Source organism: Carcharodon carcharias, chromosome 20 (genome assembly GCF_017639515.1).
Source record: "Carcharodon carcharias isolate sCarCar2 chromosome 20, sCarCar2.pri, whole genome shotgun sequence".
Classification (NCBI taxonomy): domain Eukaryota; kingdom Metazoa; phylum Chordata; class Chondrichthyes; order Lamniformes; family Lamnidae; genus Carcharodon; species Carcharodon carcharias.
The window spans coordinates 29,996,590-30,017,632 of NC_054486.1; the positions used below are offsets into that span (position 1 = coordinate 29,996,590).

At 41.7% G+C, this 21,043-nt stretch overlaps 2 protein-coding genes across 3 annotated transcripts in view; one reads left to right on the forward strand and one right to left on the reverse strand.

Moving 5' to 3' along the window:
* The window catches only part of dnajc17 (DnaJ (Hsp40) homolog, subfamily C, member 17), a 181,378-nt gene that overhangs the window by 27,925 nt on the left and 132,410 nt on the right, over positions 1-21,043 (reverse strand). The window lies entirely within an intron of this gene.
* LOC121292723 (cdc42 effector protein 2-like) lies at positions 1,187-15,701 on the forward strand. 2 transcript variants are annotated; one of them, XM_041215047.1, is made up of 2 exons: positions 1,187-1,318; positions 12,995-15,701. In XM_041215047.1, the coding sequence occupies exon 2, from the start codon at positions 13,106-13,108 to the stop codon at positions 13,694-13,696; it is 591 nt and encodes a 196-aa protein (XP_041070981.1). In that variant the 5' UTR covers positions 1,187-1,318; positions 12,995-13,105; the 3' UTR covers positions 13,697-15,701. The 2 variants fall into 2 exon arrangements, with proteins under 2 accessions (XP_041070981.1, XP_041070982.1); XM_041215048.1 differs by lacking the exon at positions 1,187-1,318 and adding an exon at positions 5,562-5,695.

A 21,043-nucleotide genomic window follows, 5' to 3' on the forward strand; every position in this document is an offset into this window, starting at 1 on the left:
ATCTAGTCTACTGCATTCGTTGCTCCCAACGCGGTTTCCTCTACATTGGTGAGACCAAACACGGACTGGGTGACCGCTTTGCAGAACACCTTCGGTCTGTCCGCAAGCATTACCCAGACCTCCCTGTCGCTGGCCGTTTCAACACACCACCCCGCTCTCATGCTCACATGTCTGCCCTTGGTCTGCTGCATTGTTCTAGTGAAGCTCAACGCAAACTGGAGGAACAGCACCTCATCTTCCGACTCGGCACTTTAGAGCCTTACGGACTGAATATTGAGTTCAACAATTTTATATCATGAACTCTTCCCTCCATCCTCACCCCCTTTCCTTTCCCCCTCCCTTTTTTGCCAATAATTTATATAGATTTTTCTTTTCCCACCTATTTCCATTATTTTTAAATGTATTTCCATCCATTGTTTTATCTCTACCTTTTAGCCTTTTTCGATTCCTTCACCCCACCCCACCCCCACTAGGGCTATCTTTACCTTGCTTGTCCTGCTTTCTACCCTTAGTTAGCACATTCTTTAGGTAATATCACCACCTTCAACACCTCTTTGTCCTTTTGTCTGTGACATCTTTTGGTTATCTCCACCTATCCTGGCCCTCTATCCAGCTCTACTTGTCCTACCCTCCCCTTAAACTAGCTTATATTTCACCTCTCTTCTATTTTTACTTAGTTCTGTTGAAGGGTCATTTTGACCCGAAACATTAACTGTGTCCCCCTCCACAGATGCTGCCAGACCTGCTGAGTTTTTCCAGGTATTTTTGTTTTTGTTCTGCTGTGGACACTACCTGGGGTTTATAACTACACTGCTGTGGGCACTGCAGCAAATTTACTTTCACATAAAGGTCCTCTGTTCTAAACAATAGCATACTTCTTTCTCAGTGAAGTCCATCCAGTAAAGTGTACATGACTGGACCTTAGCAGTGTTAAAAGTTTGGGTCGTTGACTGAACTATTCCAGTCAGTTGTGGGTGGATCAGATGTGATTCACAGGTCTCTGTGCAACTTCCTGATTAGATACACACTCAAGTGTAAAACCTGTTCTCGCTATACTGGTTTGCCTGCTTTATGTCGCTTCAGGAGCTAAGCAATGATTGACTTTGATTCGCCACAAAATAATTGAGCAACATCCACTCAACAGAACTATAAGAAGGAGCTCTGGAGTTGTAGCTATAGTCGGAGAAAAGGAGAGTCAGGAAATTACAGCAAGAGTATGCTTAGGACACCAAAGCAGTGTGATTTGGGAGCAGTGAGCTCAAAATAGCAGCACCATTCACCTTGACACAACACACCAGACAGACAACGCGGAAAACAGGTTAGTGACTTTACAAATTTTAACACATTTCCATTTGGTCTGAAAGCATTTTGTTGGCACAGTTCAGTCTTTATCCTTAATATTACAGTACAAAGTCACAGTGACATCCTCACAGGCATGACTTTTTCAACACTGAGCTGGCTCAGGTCTGTTTCTTGAAACCAATAAATCCAAACAGCTTCACTTACACCCAAAATGCTCGACTCCACATACCTGGACACCGGAAACAGTCACAGGCCAGTGATGTAGCTGAGATTTCAATAAATGGTGGGGGGGTGAAAATTTCATGAAATATGAACCATGAATGAAGGCCGACAGCATTATTTTTGTGCCTGTAGACCATTCGGCATAGTACTAGAGTGAAGTTCTGCTGGTGGTAAAGGTGGGAGCAATCCAGAAGAAGAATTAGGAGCACCACACAATAATCCCAACCCTCAGTGCTATTTTTTACTTTTAAACCCGGTAGCTGATGACATAGAACAATTTAGTGATCTCATCTGCAATTGTCAATTGCATTTGCAATTCAGCATCTAAAATCCATGAGGAGAAGTAATTGCTCGCATGGAAGTTAAATAGTGCAAATACTGGATAATGCCAATATAACATTTATATAATGCATTTAACATAGGAAAACATTCCAAGATATTTCACAGGCGTGTAAACAGACAGAAATTAGCATCAAGCCAAAAAGGAGCTATTAGAATAGATGACCAAAAACTTAGTTAAATAGGCATGTTTTACAGGGGATCATGAAGGAGGAGAGAGTGAGTGAACATGAGGTTTAGGATGAATTCCACTTCTTGGGCCTACGTGGCTGAAGACACAGCTACAAATGGTGAGGTGCAGAGATCAGAGAAAGTAGTAAGATTACAGAGGTAGGAAGGAGCAAGATCATGGAGGAATTTCAACACATGAATGAGAATTTTAAAGTTTAGGTGTTGCCAGACCAAGTCAATGTAGATCAGTGAGCATTGGTGAACTTTAGGGCACCAATTTTTACAGGCAGCAGAGTTTTAGATGAGTTCAAGTTTTCAGAAGTTGCAAAGTGGGAGGCTGACAAGGAAAGCATTGGAATAGTTAAGGTAACAGATGCATGGGTGGGGCTTCAGCAGCAACTGGGCTCAGGCAGGGGCAGAGATATTTGATTGGAGGAAATTGTGGCTCATCCAGCACTGGATGTCAGACAAGCAGCATGACAAACTAGAGGTAGTCAATGGCATGAGAGAGCTGGTGGCGTAGTAGAACCAGGTGACGCCAGCATACATGTGGAATCTGATGATTTTGGACGATGTCACTGAAGGGGGCAGAGCATGTGATGAAAAATAGGAGGGGGCCAAGGACATAACCGTGGTGATCACCAAAGGTAACGGCCCCTCTGAGCGAAATATAGTGCCAACCAGTGCTGAAATGCAGACAGATTAATGCTGTGGCTCATTTCCATTAGAAATACATGGCCATGGTGACATCCTTGCAGATGTGAGGCTGTTCAGATACATTTACTGTAGGTCCTGACTGGATTATTCTAAATTATTTGCTGACCTACTATGACAAATCACCTGAGAAGTCAAGTCCAGATGAGGTTTTCAGGTCAAGTGGAGTTGGGGGGGCGTGGGTAAGTAAATGACCAGGGATATAATTCAGTCCCCAGTTTACAAATGATACATTCTGTCCTTATTTTTGGATTCATAAATTCCAATGTCCAAATCTGGGGGGGGGGGGGGGGGGGGGGGGGGGTGGTGTTTGGTGGGGGGATGGGAAGCTTAATTGGCTAAGGCTAACGTGTGGTTCAAAATAATGCCAGCTACATTCTGGCGGGAGTAGACTTGGGTCCTCCCTCCTCAGCCTGCGGAAAACCATGTCTGACAAAAACTGCAAGAAAACAGCTCAGGATGAAGCATCAGCAGGCAATGAGCCAAGGACCTGCGTTTAGGCAGAGCACACATGAATGAGTGAATGGATAGCCATATCTATAATGGAGGCTGCCTATGATCATTTTCAGGATGTAATGGAATACTCATTACTGGGAGGATGGATACACAGAGAAACTCAACACCATCTAGGACGATCAGATGTGTTGACTTCATTAGGGATGCTACCAGTAAAAAAAACTTGCATTTATGGAGGATATTTCATGATTTCAGGACATCAGAAAGTGTTTTACAGCCAAGTACTTTTGAAAGATAGTCACTATTGCAATGCAGGAAACGTGGTAGTCAATTTATGTGCAGCAAGCTCCCACAAACAGCGATGTAATAAATAGCAAATAATCAGTTTTAGTGATGTTGAATGAGGGATAAATATTGGCCATAATACCAGGTATAACTCCCCTGCTTTTTGAAATAGTGCCACTAGGATCTGTTACATCCACTTTGGAGAGCACTATGGTTTGAAGTCTTGTCCAAAAGGCAACTCCTCCGACAGTCCAGCACTTCTCAGTACTGCATTGGAGTGTCAACCTAGATTTTTGCTAGAGTCCCTGGAGTGTGATTTGAACCCACAATCTGCTTACTCAAGAGCTGAGAGTGCCACTAACTGAGCCACAGCTCCTGAACTTGATACCTATCCTCTTCGCTCCCAAATGCACTGTGCCTGGACTATGCACAATCTACAGGATACAGTGCAGCAACTCAAAGATTACTTTAACAGAAATTCCCTCTGTGACCTCTACCACATGCAAGAACAAGAGCAGTACCAGTCATGGGAACGCCAACACCTCCAAGGCACACACCATGCTGACTCGGATATATAATGTAATTCATCCACTAGCACCAGGGTCAATATCTGCCAGCATCGCTTGCATCTTAAGAACAAACAAGAATCCTGCATTTGCACCCTCTAAGTAGTGCTGTGGTGCCTCCAATTTGTTGAGGGTGCAATTACAGTGTGACAAGTGCGCAATTACAGTGTGATAAGTTTATGTAGGCAGTTCCCAATATAAAGGTGTACATAGGAATTTATAACAGAAAAAATTAACAGGTGTTTTTAAAAATATATTATGGATATATTCTAGTAATTACATACACACACACATACATTGACTAAATTGTGCTTGTTTTCTTGATCTCTACTCTTCTGTTTCTTCATTTTCTCTCAGACTTTTTTTAATGAGTGACACAGCATAGTAAGGTTGGTTTGGATAAAGGAGTTGGCGACAGCTAAGCTAAGATACTATCCATCTCTTGCTCTACATCTCTATCAATCTTCACAAGGTTGTTATCCAATATACAATAACTAGACTTTTGTATACATGTTCACACATGTTGCACTGAGGTCAGAAAGCACAGGATTGATGGGTAAGTGGCATAGGAAAGGGGCAGTAGAGTATTGGATGAGCTCAAGTTTATGAAAGATGGGCGATAGTAGTCTTTGGAATAAATTTTCAGCAATTACTGGGCTGAAATAAGGAAGAGATGGGATGATGAAGAGGATATGAAGACAGAAATTGAGATTATCAAAGTAAATGCCAAGTCTGGGAATAGTCTGGGTGAGCCTGAGACAGTGGGCGGGGGAAAGAATGGAATCGGCAGCTAGGAAAACACACTTGTTACACAGTTAGCTCATGTTACTTCATCATACAGTCAACGCAGGTTACTGAATCACACAGCACATCTTACATAAATAGTCAGTGCATGGCACTTTAAAATAGTCAGCACTTTGGCAATGCACTGGCTGGTTTTATGTAATGTGCATTTTGATTACAGAATATGAATTATATTAGGAACTGGGGCGGTAGAATCTGTTAGTCACTGGCCTTTCACCTATGGTTCCTGGAATAATTATCCTAGAGTGATTGGATGAAAGTCTCATTTGCGTAATCCATCTGAGGAGACCACGTGAACTAAGTTTTGCCTGTCGGTTATGTAGTAGTTGAGGGCAGTTCAAGTAGCACCAATTGGAAGATTGGTGTGGGAAATGAAAAAAAAATTGCAGTACCATATATCTTTCTGGGACTGTGGCTATAAAGTTTTACTCAGCATCTAGCTGTATTGTATCTGACTTAGGGGCTGCTTGAGGGAGGGTGCTTTATGCTATAACTAAGCTGATTTTGACAAGACAGAGTAGAAGGAACTTTACTCCACATTTAACATCTGATCTGGGACTGCTTGATGAGGGATCAGCTTTTCTCTGAATCTATCCCTTGCTGTACCTGCCCTGAGAATCTTTGATGGAACAATGTAATAGGAATTTTATTCTGCCTTGTGTTTCTTCCTAGGGTGCAACCATGATATTAAATCCACAAACGCACCCAATGTTGCATCCACTTTGTTGTTATCAAGTTCATCGGCATACATTTGAACTCAAAATGGGCAGAAATCAGCATAAACAATTGGGACTGAAGGAAACACCAAACCCAGACCATATATTGTTCTTCTTTAAGTATGAAAACTTAAATTTTAAATTCATTTTATTACCATTCAAGCACCTCAGAAACAGCATAAGAACCTACAATCCTGAAGCTTTTCAAGTTTTAATACGATTTATACTTTTCCATAAAAATCCATCCAAGAAACAAATATAGAGGTCTCAGTCAAAATAAATCTTTAAACAACGCTCAAAACTTGCAATTTAAAGAATAGAAAAAATACTCATTCCTGCTGCACCTGAAAAGCCAGTCACAGCCTTGAAAGGCCTCCCCCTGAACAACTGGATATATTTGCATTTGAGAATGGAGGTGTAACCAGTTTTGTGGTTTGATATTTGGACGCAAAAGATTGAGGAGACTTGTGCGTAATGTAGTTAGATGTGTAGGTCACTTAGGCCCAAAATTACCTGTAATTCTTTTATGCCAAATAATTGGTTTGTGCCCAAATTACAAGCCTCTTTGGGTACAATACCCAGGTCTCTATCTAACCTTTATTCTTCCTGCCTTTTGAGTGTTTCAGTTATGCTTCATCATTGCGTTTCTTGCAAAACTTGCACCAGTCCCCGTGTATTTAAAGCCTGTGGGTGATGGGTGGGGGGTGTAGGACATCTGATGTTTCATTTCTGGAGTTGCAACTACTTGCTCGAATCTTCCTTAGGAAAATGGGAACTTCTTCAGCACATTTTACCCATATCAGTACTCACCACACAATACAGGACCAGATATATAATATATTAGATGATAGGACCTGCCAGATTGTAAAGGCAAATCACGTAAAGATTAAAGAAATAAGCATTGCTAAGAAGCCCCAGTGTCTATGAACTGAGTGGAGACTGGACAATGTGACTGCAACTCCCCCAGCCCATTGAATCTCAAATGTGTTGATGTGGGGCATGCTCAGCTGAGGTCAGGAGTTCGCCACATAAAGCGAGAGTAAAAACAAAACAAGTCTTGGCCACAACTTCTTTCTAGTCTCAAAAGGGGTATAGGTGGATGCCTAACAGTGAGCTTACTCAGGCTTTATGCAGGGAGTAGAGGGAGGAGGGCGGATAAATGGGGCAAAAGATGAAAGTATAAAAAAAGGACACAGCTGCTTTCGCCCAATAAACCCCGGGTACAGGCCACTTAAAATGGAACACTCACCAACTTGTACTCTTTCACATCATTTGTGTTCTGGAGAGAGGAGCAGAGGGACAGTTTGGATTTCCTGAGGCAGCTTTTCTCTGACCTCATGACTGTTCAGGATAGATGATGATTCCCAAACAGCTGAGTAGCAATTAAAGCACGCTCCGCAGCACCAGCACTGCACAGCTTCAATTCGAGGTGTCAGCACCAGCTTCAGTGCAGACTAGCTTTAGCTAGTGTTCTGTCGAAGGGTCATGAGGACTCGAAACGTCAACTCTTTTCTTCTCCGCCGATGCTGCCAGACCTGCTGAGTTTTTCCAGGTAATTCTGTTTTTGTTTTGGATTTCCAGCATCCGCAGTTTTTTTGTTTTTAGCTTTAGCATCTGCTCCTTTGTAAGTACTAAGTACCACCCATCAGCTAGTTGGGTGCCTGGAGTGTGCAGTTCTGGATTTATTGACTTTTGCATGTTAGCTACTTTGGCTATTTTCATTCCTTGAATTGTTGGAAATATTCTACACAGTTTTGAGAAAATGTTGGCACAGAATGTCCTGTGGTATTTGAAAGTTTGTATTTTTTTATCGTAGTCCTTCAGTGTGAATGATGTGCTGCGGGGCTGGGGTAGTACTTCTTTATCTGAAAGACAGTGTTGTTACAGTATTGATCTTTCAGTGTTTCACTGAAGAAGGGGTAAGGCTTTATGGTCTGGCTATGTCAAAATAGGTTTAGTTTTCTCGGCCTATTGTTTATTCTTTTCAGTGTTGCAAGTCGTCTTGTATCTCAGGCACCTGCTGGGGTGGACTGGAGGGATTCGCTGTGACTTAAATTACAATCAATTATCTGCAAATGAGCCCAAACAATAAACAAAATGATAAGAGGCTAAAAACAGATATTCAAAATTCACAGCCCTAGTTTGGTCAAATCCAACCATTCCCACTAACACAGGCGTGGGTCAGTGCACACTGTAGCTCATCTGGTGCTACTGGTTTTCTATGTTTAGCTGGTCAATATATTTAAAAGGAAGCTAGATAAACACTTGAGGGAGAAAAGATCAGAAGGTTATGCTGTTAGGGTGAGTTGAAGAGGTGTGAGAGGAGTCTTGTTTGCAGCACAAACATTAGCATGGATGGAAAAGCAAAGTACTACAGATGCTGGAAATCTGAAATAAAAACAGAAAACGCTAGAAAATCTCACCAGGTCTGGCAGCATCTGTGGAAGGAGGAACAGTTAACATCTTGAGTCCATCTGACTTTTCTTCAGAGCTCAGAAGAAGAGTCATAAGGACTTGGAACGTTAACTCTGTTAAGACCTGCTGAGTTCTCCCATCATTTTCTGTTTTAATATCAGCATGGATAGGCTGAGCCAAATGGCTTGTTTTTGTGCTTTACAGTCAATGTAGTCCTATGTTGTCATCACCTAGACTGAAATCATAGCTCCACTGGTTGACTCCCATGTCTGGATGAGCTCTGTAAAAGAAACCAGCTCTGTCTGAAGGTGAAAGGCTGCCAGTAAGCACAGGCCACAAAATATGAGTCACACATTCCTTCCCACCCTGACGTCTAAGCACCATTTCCTGCCCCTCTGTTGCTCGATTGTAACATCACTCCAGGGACAGTCCATCCAAAGTGACGACAAACTCAACAACACAAGCCATGTCATATCCTGAGGGAACCAACTGCCTGACTTCCTACACCTGGTGGTAGACTTTAAACATGATAGTGATAAAAGGCAACACAGTCTCTCAAGCACACTGCCTGTGACAGCTTCATTAATATCAGCCACATACAAACACACTTGTCTGAAATAAATAGTCATCCATGATTAGGTCTAACTGCATGACACTGCAGAAAATGCCAGAAATTTGCAGGTCAGACTGCATCAGAGGAGGAGCTGGGTTAAGATGTCGGATGAGACACTCCATTTGACACCCACAATGCTTTTCCCTTGCAGATGCTGAATGACCTGTTCATTTTGTACCTTCATTTCAGATTCCCAGCATTCACAGTTCTTTTTTATAGCAGCTACTTCAGAATATAAATTATTTTTGGAGAACAGCGTAAATAACGGGCTTGAATTTTGTAGTTACCAGCTACAGGTTATTTCCACATCAAAGAAATTGATGCCACTGATTTTCCATAATCATCAGACACTAATAGCATGCACTGTACTGCCCAACAGAAGTCAGCAACTGTGGACACAAAAGCACACAAACCCAAACACAATGAAAGCAGCATACATGTTATAAAGAACAGATAACAGGGAGCCACTACAAATCTTAAAATTTAACCTCAGGAATCAGAGAACAATGATTTAAACATGCCCTCTGAGCCTGCCTTTTAGATTTAAAGTGTAAGAAAGAAATTTGTATTTATATAGCACTTCTGGCATCTTCATGAAGTGCCAAAGTGCTTAACAATCAATGAAGTGCTTTTGAAGTGCAGGGAGACAATTTGCACACAAAAAGATCCCCCAATCTGCAATGCCAACTACTTGCATTTCTATGCCTCTTCTAAATAGGAAAATGTCCTGAGGCGCTTCTCAGAAGAGTAACTGGGCAAAAAAAAATGCTGGTGAAAGGAGGAAATCTTAGAAGGCAAGGCTTAAAACTTGGTCAAACAGGCACGTTTTAAGGAAGATCTTAAAAAGCAGAGAGGGAGACTGAGAGGTTTAGAGAGGGGATTCTAGCATGTGAGGCCTAGATAGCTGAAAGCATAGCTGCAAGTGTTGGGGCAAATAGATTGAGGGATGTGTAAGGCGTCAGAGTTGGAGGAGATAATAGAGATGGGGAGGGGTGAGATCATGGAGGGACTTGAAAATGAGGATGAGAAATTAAAACTGGAGGCACTGGGAGCCTGGGAGTCTATGCATGTCAGTGAAAAGGATGATAATGGGAGTCTGTGTGGCTAGGATACAACAGTGCAGGCTTGGATCAGCTGAAGTTTATGGAGGGTGGAAGATAGAAGACTGGCCAGGAAGAGATTGGAATAGTCTGGTCTGGAATTGACAAAAGCACGGACGCAAGTTTCAGTAGCGAATGGGCTAAGGCAAGGCTGAGGCTGGCGGTATTATGGGGGTGGAAATAGGTGGTCGTAACAGAGAGGATATTGTATTGGAAACTCAGCTCAGTGTCAAGTACAACAGCCTGAGACAACAGAAAAGGAAGAGAATAGAATTGGTGGCAAGGGAATGGTGTTTAATGGGGTGAGGGGAATGGAGAGGGGCTGGGAAGGGGGTTCAAAGGGAAAGGCTTCGTTCCTCCCATTGTTTAACAATGAGATAAATTATAATAACTCACTTCTAAGTATCTGCATCCCAATTAAATTTATACCTGTAATTCACTCATGTATCATTAATTCCCAGGTGTTTATTTCTGGATATCACACTGCAGGAAGGACAGTGAGGCTTTAGAGTGGGTGCAGAAGAAATTTCCTAGAATAGTACCAGTTATGTGGAGAAATTGGAGAAGCTGGGGTTGTTCTTCTTAGAGCAGAGAAGGTCGAGAGAAAATTTGATAGAGATGTTAAAAAATCATAAATTGTTTTGGTGGTGTAAGGAAGGAAAACTTGCTACCAGTCACAGAAGGATCTGTAACCCGAGGAGACAGACTTAAGGTGTTTGTGTTGCTTTTGGTTTTTTTGCCAATGAGTCGTTGATGATCTGGAATGTATTGCTTGAAGAATGGTGGAACCAGACTCAATAGTAGTTGTGTAAATGTTGCTTTTCAGTACTTATCCAATTCCCTTTTCAAAGTTATGTGGAAAGAGCCTGGGAATGGGACTAATTGGATAGTGTTACCAAAGAGTCGGTACTGGTATGATGGGCTAAATGGCACCCTTCTGTACTGTATGGTATTTAGAACACATTTGATCTTTGATCAGATTCATGCCTGTATCTCATTTTTGGGGCTTTGCTATTTTCTGTAGTTGCACAGTACACCTTCCTGTCCTGGAGTATAATTCTGGTTTCACGGATGAATGAACAGTTTGATTTGATGTCCCAAACATCCTTTGATCTCATTTAATTTTATCTGGCAACAGACATCATCAGTATGGAAAGCTACTTACAGTCCTCCTGTGCAACTGCCTCATTCCAGCTGAAAGGTTTAGTGGTGCGCAACACTAAAACTGCTACAGGTTTGGGACTGGTATCTGGAGCGAGTTTATAAGAGTTATACTCAGTAGTAGAGCCAAGGGAATATTTTCTATCCCAGTTGTAGAGAAATGGTAGGACCCTGAGAAGTACTGAGGATCAGAGGGACCTAGGTGTGCATGTCCACCTGTCCCTTAAGGTAGCGGGACAGGTAGATGTGGTGGTTAAGAAGGCATATGGGATACTTCCCTTTTTTAGCCAAGGCAGAGAATATAAGAGCAGGGAGGTTATGTTGGAACTGTATAAAATGCTGGTTAGCCCACAGCTAGAGTATTGCATGTAGTTCTGGAATCTGCATTATAGGAAGGATGTGATTGCAGTAGAGAGAGTGCAGAGGAGGTTTACCAGGATGTTGCCTGGGCTGGAGAGTTTTAGTTGTGAGAAGAGATTGGATAGACTGGGGTTATTTTCCCTGGAGCAGAGGAGATTGAGGGAGGATATGATTGAGGTGTATAAAATTATAAGGGAAATAGATAGGGTAGACAGGAAGGAACTTTTCCCTTGGTGGAGGGATCAACAACCAGGGGACATAGATTTAAGGTAAGGGGCAGGAGGTTTAGAGGGGATGTGAGGAAGAATTTTTTCACCCAGAGGGTGCTGGGAATCTGGAACTCACTGCCTGAAAGGGTGGTAGAGGCAGAAATCTTCATAACATTTAAGAAGTATTTGGATGTGCGCTTGCAATGCCATGGCATACAAGGATATGGGCCTAATGCTGGAAAATGGGATTAGAATAGTTAGGTACTTGTTCGACCAGCGCAGACTTGATGGGCCAAAGAGCCTTTTTTTGTGCTGTAGACCTCCATGATTCTATAAACTGCTTTGGAATTTAACATTAATTAGAGTGGGGTGGGCAAGGAGAACGAGAAAGGGGCTTTAGTATTTGATCCTTGCATAGATTTAAATCCAGAATAATAGTCTGAATTGCTCTCTTGAAAACTTAATTGGCAAGTGCACGGCCTTGATATGTGACTGAAACATACTGTTATGACCACAGCCGGTGTCAATTACTGCACAAACCAAATCCTAGAGGGAAAATTGGCTTACAGGCCACAACCCCTTTTTTTGAAAATGAGAAGACGACATACCGATCTCAGCAGTAAGAGGTCCAGTAACACTTTTGGGATTTTTAAAAATGAAAAGTAAAAGTTTTATTAACAAGAATAAAAGAAAACTTAAGCACACAAGATTACAGTTGCACAATTAAGGTTAGTCTTACAAATCTTAAAAAACTCTTACTTGGTCAAACCCACAAGTAAACACCTTCCAGGCAACACTCCCTTATGGGTGTTTAAATATGAAAAATCCAGTAATATCACTCAAGGCAAACTGCTGTAGCTTCAATAAAGGTGTACCACATGACCTTTACCCTTTTCCACTTTATGGTATGGAATCCACTTCAGAATAAAACTGTTTGCTGCAGTCCAAGACTTCTCAACAGCTCAGACAGCTCCAGCTATCTCCAGCCATCTCCAGCTTAATAGCTATATAGCGATCTCTCCAGCTCAATAGCTAAAAAAAACCAGCTAGTCACAGTAACTCTAATATACTTCCCCCTTTTATCTCAGTCTCATTGTTCTCACACCCCTTTGAAACTCAAACCCTTCCAACTATAAGATCTTTCATATTGTCATCTTGTCTTTGCTTTTGGATCAATAAAAATATAATATCCCCACTACTATTTACCTATGGACTCCTGCAAGATGCAAACATTTTCCTTGTTACCTCTGGTTCCCCTTTGAAATTCGAACAACCTCCCAACTTATCTAAAAATGCAATGTTAAATCTAACCTATTTACTTGCACCTCAAACTTAAAACCTTGAACCTTTTCATGTTGCGAGAGCCCCAGACAGACTGACTCCTATCAAAATCTTGCCCAGCTTAATTAAGTCACACATACACAACACACACACACCTTCAGGAGAGGAGGGCAAAAATCTGCAGTGTCAGGCACATCTTGAGTTCAATTCATTTTGGATTTACCACTATCCCTTGTCATAATGAATCATGTATTTAAGAATTCTTTTTCCATTTCTACAGGACTAAGCCATCAGAAGCCAACTCCACCAGGTTATTCAGCCTTTTCAAATTCCCTTCTACAGTAATTGAACCTTCTAAGCCTGCAGGAGAAAGCTGTAGGGCGATCAGAAAATGTCTGTCAAAACACCCATCTACCTCAAAACTGGGTCTCCAAAAAAGAGCAAGAAGGTGAAACTGCGGGACGTCCTGTCAGCAGACATGATCAGCCCCCCACTTGGAGATTTTTGCCACAGATTGCATATTGGCAAGAGTGGAGAGAGTGACACATTCGGTGACATGTCTTTCCTCCAGGGCCAACGTGACCTGCTGCCAACCTTGAGTACATCAAAAGAGTCAGACAGCAGGGCACCCCCAAAACCGCCTCGACTACACTTAGAAGTGTCTGATGATTCAGCTGCTGCAAGTGCCAATCCCATGCCAGTCACCAACAAAACTACGTATAATAAACCACCAACTGCTCATTCAACCACCTTGCAGCACATCCCATCAGGGGCTTTACAGGACGTATTACCTTGCGACAGTCAGACAGTTGATGAAAACCAGCAACAAAATGAAGACTTTGAAGGCCGACAATGCCCAGCTGAGACAACGGTGTACGAGTCTCTGTTAGGTCCATCAGAATCCTTGTTTTCATTTAAGGTGGATTTGGGACCTTCGATACTGGAAGATGTCCTTAAAGTTATGGATAATCACAAATCCTAAGATTTCACACGAATTATAACTGCTAGACAATGGTGGTATATTACAAAGCCTTTATATATTGAACACGAATGCCAATTTGCCTTAGGCAGGCCAACGGCATCCTAACCACCTGGTCACCAAAAGCACGAAAAGTGGTTTATTAATGAGTATTTAGGCCGGAAAATTGTAACTAGACCTAGGGCAGTAACACAAATAAATGAAATATGTTTCGAAAGCCCCAGGCAGACTGACTCCTATCAAAATCTTGCCCAGCTTAATTAAGTCTCACACACACACAAAGACACCCAGCCTTCTTTACAGAATAACACAATATTCCCCAAAATATTTCAAAAACCTTCCATTTTCACATGGCCAGTAAGGAGTTGGCACCTTCAGGAGAAGGGGGCAAAAATCTGCAGCGTCAGGCACATTGTAACGCCAATTCTCAATTGGTCTCCAAAGAAATGGGCGAAGGAAGATCTTCTATCTCACAGGAATAAGAGTGATATTCAGCTTGAGGCTCACAATGCTTTTAGAACTAGCAGAAGCATTTTTAGTGCATTTTGATCCATCTCTGCTGCTTGTCTATTTCAAGTACCCATCTGTATGTTGGCAGCTAATTATTCCCAAATTTCTGGGAACTACCAAGAGGAAATGCAGAACAATAGACAGGGAAACTTCATCCTCCAATGTTCTCCTCCTTACACTTGAATCCTTTTGCTGATGGCATGGCCATAGAAAATGGAAACAGGAGTGGGTCATTCAGCCCTGTGAACCTTTTCTGCTATTGAATGAGATCATGACTGATCGGTAACTTCATTTACCAAACTTAATTCTCTAACCCTTAATATCATGCGTAACAAAAGTCTGTTAATTGTAGTTTTGAAATTTCAAATGGACCTACAGCTCCAAGCTTTCTTTCTGAGGTGGGAGGGGAGGAGGAGGGTGGGGGTTCCAGACTTTCACTACCCCCTGCATGAAGAAATGCTTCCTGACATCACCTTTCTCTGACATAGCTCTAATTTTACGGTTATGGTCCCTTTTTCTGCACTCTCCCAGCAGATAGGGTGGGCAGAGAGAAACTATCAACTCATCTTTAACACCTCAATTAAATCACCATTTAGCCTACTATATTCTCAAGTCCAGCCCATGCAGCCTGTCCCCATAACTTAACCCTTTGTGCCCCTTTTAAAGTGGGCAGTGCATGTTTGTGGAGGAAAGTCACATTTTTCTATTTGCTGGAACTGTGCACTTGAAAAGCAACACATTATGTCAATAGATCAACAATACTATTCCACCCTGTGAAAAAGAACTGATTTGCTTCCAACATAACACTTCACAAACACAAACTTCCTTATTTTACATGATGATGCAAATTACACAGGAATAAGACGAGTTCGTTCATTCCTCAAGTCTTTTCTACCATTCAGTTAGATCATGGCTAATCTGTACCTCATCTCCATTAACTCCCTGTAAGGCTGATCAGTAGCGTTTCTCCATCTGCCTACCATTAGGCCATATTCCTTGACAATCTTACATTGATCTAAGTTTTGAAAATTTCAATTATCCCAGATCTACAACCTTTTGTGGGAGAGTGTTCAAGATTTCTACTAACCTTAATATGAACAGTTGTTTCCTGATCTCATTCCTGAATGGAGTTGCTCTAATTTTAAGGCTGTACCCCTTTGTTCTGGGTTAGGAATTTATGAATTACTGAATTAAAAAGACCGAGATCCATTTAGTTTGCTTTTTATCATCCTGATAGTCAAATGACAATGGAGTTGTTGACCTGACTAATCAATTGGTTTGCAATGTAAGACCCAGACATGAGGTTAGGAAAACTTGCTGGTGGTGGAAAGTTTTTGATACTATAGGTCAATAAACCTGTTGTTCAGCTGTCATGCCTCAAATTACTTGTATCCCAAAATTTATTTTCTGAAAATCCAGCTATTCTAACTGCTTGCACCATCTCCCTTAGAAACTCATTACAAAGATTGACCGTTACTCATTAAATTCAAATTATAAATTTACCCCTTTCAAGTGCAGATCCTTCTTCTGGTTCTAGACAAGATGGAACAACTGTCACATTCTGCATTTATCTAGACTCTTTAGAATCCTAAAAATAGTAATCATTTCCCCTCTTAATCTTCCACTGAGAATATGGCCTTCTTACGCAATCCAATTCCTCCAACCCTTCAATCATTCTGGTTTCTCTTTTCTGTAGGCTTTCAATAGCTGCAATATCCCATCCTGAGCAGTCTTAGTCTTTCCTGGATATTTTTGTCCCTGTATGAAGCACTTTGCATTTCCCAATGAATTTAATCTGGCACCTGCTTGCCTAATTTCCTAAGTATATTCACACCCTCCTGTAGTTTATCCTATTCAGCTTTGATATCTACCACCTTTATACCAGTTTTGTATAATCTGCAAGTTAACCATTGTGCTTGTGACTCCTAGCTCTGGATCGTTTTTGGGTATTAAAGAAAAGAGGCCGCAAAACAGATCCCTTTGGGATTTCACCATCAGAAGAAATAGCTGATCTGTATTTACACTTTTGAATACTTTTATCATTTTAAATCTAAATTAACTTGTGAAGGGGAGACTTGATATCAGGGTGAATTGTAGGCACACACTCACGCTTGTAACAGAGTTCATTTTTCGATACAAGGCTATGGGAAAAGAACAGAGAAGCGGGACTAGTTGGATAACTCAGTCAGAGAGCCGGCTCTGGCACGTTGGACTGAATGGCCTCCCTTTGTGCTATAAGACTCTATGATTATGAGATCATGAGAAACAGAAGCAGGAGTAGGCCATTGGGCCTTCGAGTCTGCTCCGCCATTCATGGCTGATCTGATTGTGGCCTTAACTCCACTTTCCTGCCTGACCCCATAACCACAGAATCCCTTGTAGGTCAATAAATTTAATTTAGCCTCAAATATATTCAATGACCCAGCTTCCACTGCTTTCTGGGGAAGAGAATTCCAAACACTAATGACCCTTAGAGAAGAAATTTCTCTTCATCTCCACCTTGAATAAGAGACCTCTTTTTTTAAACTGTGCCCCCACAGTCCTAAATTCCCCCACAAGAGGCAACATCCTCTCTGCATCTAGCCTATCAAGCCCCCTCAGAATCTTATATGTTTCAATAAGATCATCTCTTCTTCTTCTAAATGGGTATAGACCCAACCTGCTTGTCCTTTCCTCATAAGACAACCCCTTCATCCCATGAATTGGTCGAGTGAACTTTCTCTGAACCACCTTCCAATGCAACTATGTCCCTCCTTAAATAAGGAGACCAAAACTGTACACAGTACTCGAGGTGTGGTCTCACCAATGTCCTCTGCAGTCATAGTAAATTTTTCTACTTTTATATTCCATCCCCCTTGCAATAAAGGGCAAAATTCCATTTGCCTTCCTCATTTCTTGTTCTACCTGCATGCTAACATTTTGCGATTCATGTTCAAGGACACCCAGACTCCTCTATACTGCAGCATTCTGCAAACTCTTTCCCTCCTTTTAAATAATATTCTGCTTTTCTATTCTTCCTGCCAAAATAGACAACCTCACATTTTCCCATATTATACTCCATCAACCAAATTTTTTGTCCATTGACTTAACCCATCTACATCCCTTTGCAGACACTTCGTGTTCTCCTCACAACTTGCTTTCCTACTCATCTTTGTATCATCTTGGCCATTTCAAAAAGTGCTTTATTTGTAAAATTTATTAAAGTACATGAGATGACCAAAGTTGATGTTACACCAAGTTCAAAACAAATCAGTTACTCACTATATTTACAGTGATAGTTAATATTTACAATGTTGATTACATGTCAAACATATAAATCAAAGGGGATATTCAGTTTCCAGCCCCTCAGTGTACTATGGCTGAAGGGCCGTAAATAGTGGTCTTTCCCAATTGCACCTTTAAGGCGGTTGCCCCAAGCTTGAAAGCATCCCATAGCACATAGTCTGGACCTTGGAATGTGCCAGTCTGCAACACTGTCATGGACAATTCTTTACATTGGAAAACCAACAAGTTTCGGGCAGATGAAAGAATATCTTTCATCGAGTTGTTAATCCTCCAGCCTTAGGTGAAGTTTATCTCAGTATGCATACTGGGAACAGCTTGTAGAGTACAGAGTCCTGTGTTATGGAATTTCTTGGGATGAACATCAAAAAAAGCACTTAATTTCTTTCCAGACCTTTGTAGCAAAGGCACATTCAAGATGGACTGGATGACAGTCTCTTCCCAACCATGGCACCCCTCAAATGTTCAAAAAGACAAACAGGACAGCATAAACAGTTTCCTCTATCTCATACATTTGGTGTGTTAAGGTTAGTGTCAATTCACAATGAGACAGACCGCATGGGAATATCGGCTTCCTCTGGGCTCCTGGAACAAAACCTTATTGCAATTTGGAAATATTTATTCCTCTTCTGTTTGAAGTAGAGTATAAGTTACATTTTAATGCAAGATCACTACTTTGATGAAAGGCACTTTGGTTGTATACGGCACCATCTGTATTCAGACACTATACTAATTTCCATGAAGTTACAATTAAATACAAATGCTTTTATAGATATAACTGCAGTGTGTGTGTAACTTACAAAGTTTAGTTCTTTTTTATGCTTGTGGCTAGATTTCTGGGAGCTGCCTCTCAGTAAGATGATCAAAGACCAGTAGTCTATTACAGTTATAACAGTGCTGGACCATCCCACTATGGTGCTGTCATTGTAATAAAAATAATTTTCCAGAGACTTACAATGAATATGAATGATTTAGATGAGGGAACTAAAAGTAATATCTCCAAAATTTGCAGATGAGCAAAGCTGGGTGGGAGGGTGAGCTGTGAGGAGGCTGCAGAGATGCTTCAGGGTGATTTGGACAAACTAAGTGAGTGGGCAAATGCATGGCAGATGCAGTATAATGTGCATAAATGTGAGGTTATCCACTTTGGTAGCAAAAACAGGAAGGCAGTTTATTATCTGAATGGCTATAAATTGAAAGAGGGGAATGTGCAACGAGACCTGGGTGTCCTCGTACAGCAGTCGCTGAAGGTAAGCATGCAGCTGCAGCAGGCGGTAAAGAAGGCAAATAGTACGTTGGCCTTCATAGCCAGAGGATTCGAGTACAGGAGCAGGGATGTCTTGCTGCAATTATACAGGGTCTTGGTGAGATCACACCTGGAATATTGTGTGCAGCTTTGGTCTCCTTATCTGAGGAAGGATGTGCTTGCTATAGAGGGAGTGCAGCAAAGGTTTACCAGACTGATTCCTGGGATGGCAGGACTGACATATGAGGAGAGATTGAGTCAGTTACGATTATATTCGGTGGAGTTCAGAAAAATGAGGGGGGATCTCATAGAAACCTATAAAATTCTAACAGGACCAGACAGGGTAGGTGCTGGAAGGATGTTCCTGATGGTGGGGGAGTCCAGCACAAGGGGCCACAGTCTGAGGATACAGGGTAGACCATTTAGGACTGGGATGAGGAGAAATTTCTTCACCCAGAGAGTGATGAGCCTGTGAAATTCGCTACCACAGAAAGTAGTTGAGGCCAAAACATTGTATGTTTTCAAGAAAGAGTTAGATATAGCTGTTGGGGCGAAAGGGATCAAAGGATATGGGGAGAAAGCGGGAGCAGGCTATTGAGTTGGATGATCAGCCATGATCATAATGAATGGCGGAGCAGGCTCGAAGGGCCGAATGGCCTACTCCTGCTCCTATTTTCTATGTTATGTCCGAGATGTTTCTCTTCTTAGTGAGCTACCTTGTGGTGTTTGGCGATTCTTAATAAAAAGCCCTGCTTTCAGAAATGAACTTGGGTGCTAACATTTACCTTATGCCTGTGGTGGCCATCTATTTACTTACAGTGGGGTCCACTACTCAATAACTCAGTGCAAGTGCTTAAAATGCTGTTGCACAGATTATAGTACAGTGCAATGTGAAAGCTTTACACCAACCCCACTTAAACTGTGAAAAACACTCATTGTCTTATTTATTGATTCAGCTATTCCAACATGATTTTTCTGAAGACAACTGTCTCAGTTACACATCACAAAGGTGAAGCACTTATTTATAGATCTGGTGCTGCCAGTTGTAGGCACAATTTGAGGTTAGAGCATAATGTAAGTGACGGCACAAAGGTAAAATGTAATGGCTTAAATTTTAGTGCAACTTTTCCCATAGCACATTGGCACTATTAAACTAAACAAGGTTACTGAGTATGTTTACTTAACCTGCTGTGAAATGGCATGATTTGCACAATGATGAAAGTAACTACTGAAATATTCTAAGGATTCAAAAGGCTTATACACCTGGTATTGAAAATTCCAGCAGATATTGTTTTAGACTGCATGTTTGATTATAGTTTTATATAAACTGCACTACACAGAGCCTGCCATGAGCTCTGTGGGCGATCTCAGACCCTTCCATAGCACACAGAGGACCTCTAGTGGTATAAAAGCTGTCATTGCAACAGAGCATTCAATGTCAACGAGCATTAGTGCTTCTTGTTCCAACCAAGTAACCAGTCGTGTGCCAAGGCACAGAAACTCAGCCACAAACACTCATGGATACTCTCTCCATGTCCATAATATGTTCTCCCTTACTATAAGTGTCAAGAAAACTGTGGGAATGGGATAGAGAGCCAGATCTTCCAATGGCAACAGCAGAGGATGTTGACGTGTCCACCACTGTTGCATTTTAGGACCCACTGACGTGTATAGACGCTGTAATTGCCTGGAAAGCTTAAATTTCTGACTGGCTGATTTGCGCTGCCCGAGACCCTCTATGAATGTCTCTTACACCAGTCTCCATGTTGGAGACTTGAGCAAGATACATGCTACTTACCCAGATACCTACCTTAGATTTGTTACACTGTTTAATCTTATGTGTAACTCACTGATTAACAGGGTAACGTAAAGCAGCGCCCAGATCTCCAATCAGCCCCTCAACCTGAGCTACCACCCACTGACCCAGACGATCCACCCTCCCAACCCTACCCGATTACCCAACCTCCCCGACCCTACTCATTCCGCCACCCCTAGTTTATAAGGCCTGTGTTTCTTAGCGCCACTAGAGGTCCTCTGTGTGCTATAGAAGGGTCTGAGATCGCCCACAGTGCTCATTGCAGGCACTGTGTAGTGCAGTTTATATAAAACTATAATCAAACATGTAGTCTAAAACAATAAACAAAAACAGAATTACCTGGAAAAACTCAGCAGGTCTGGCAGCATCGGCGGAGAAGAAAGAGTTGACGTTTCGAGTCCTCATGACCCTTCGACAGAACAATATCTGCTGGAATTTTCAATACCAGGTGTATAAGCCTTTTGAATCCTTAGAATATTTCATGGCTGTGAAGCAT

Coding starts and splice junctions, on each gene's coding strand:
- LOC121292723 (XM_041215047.1), top strand. CDS start 13,106: ATGTCTGTCAAAACACCCATCTACCTCAAAACTGGGTCTCCAAAAAAG.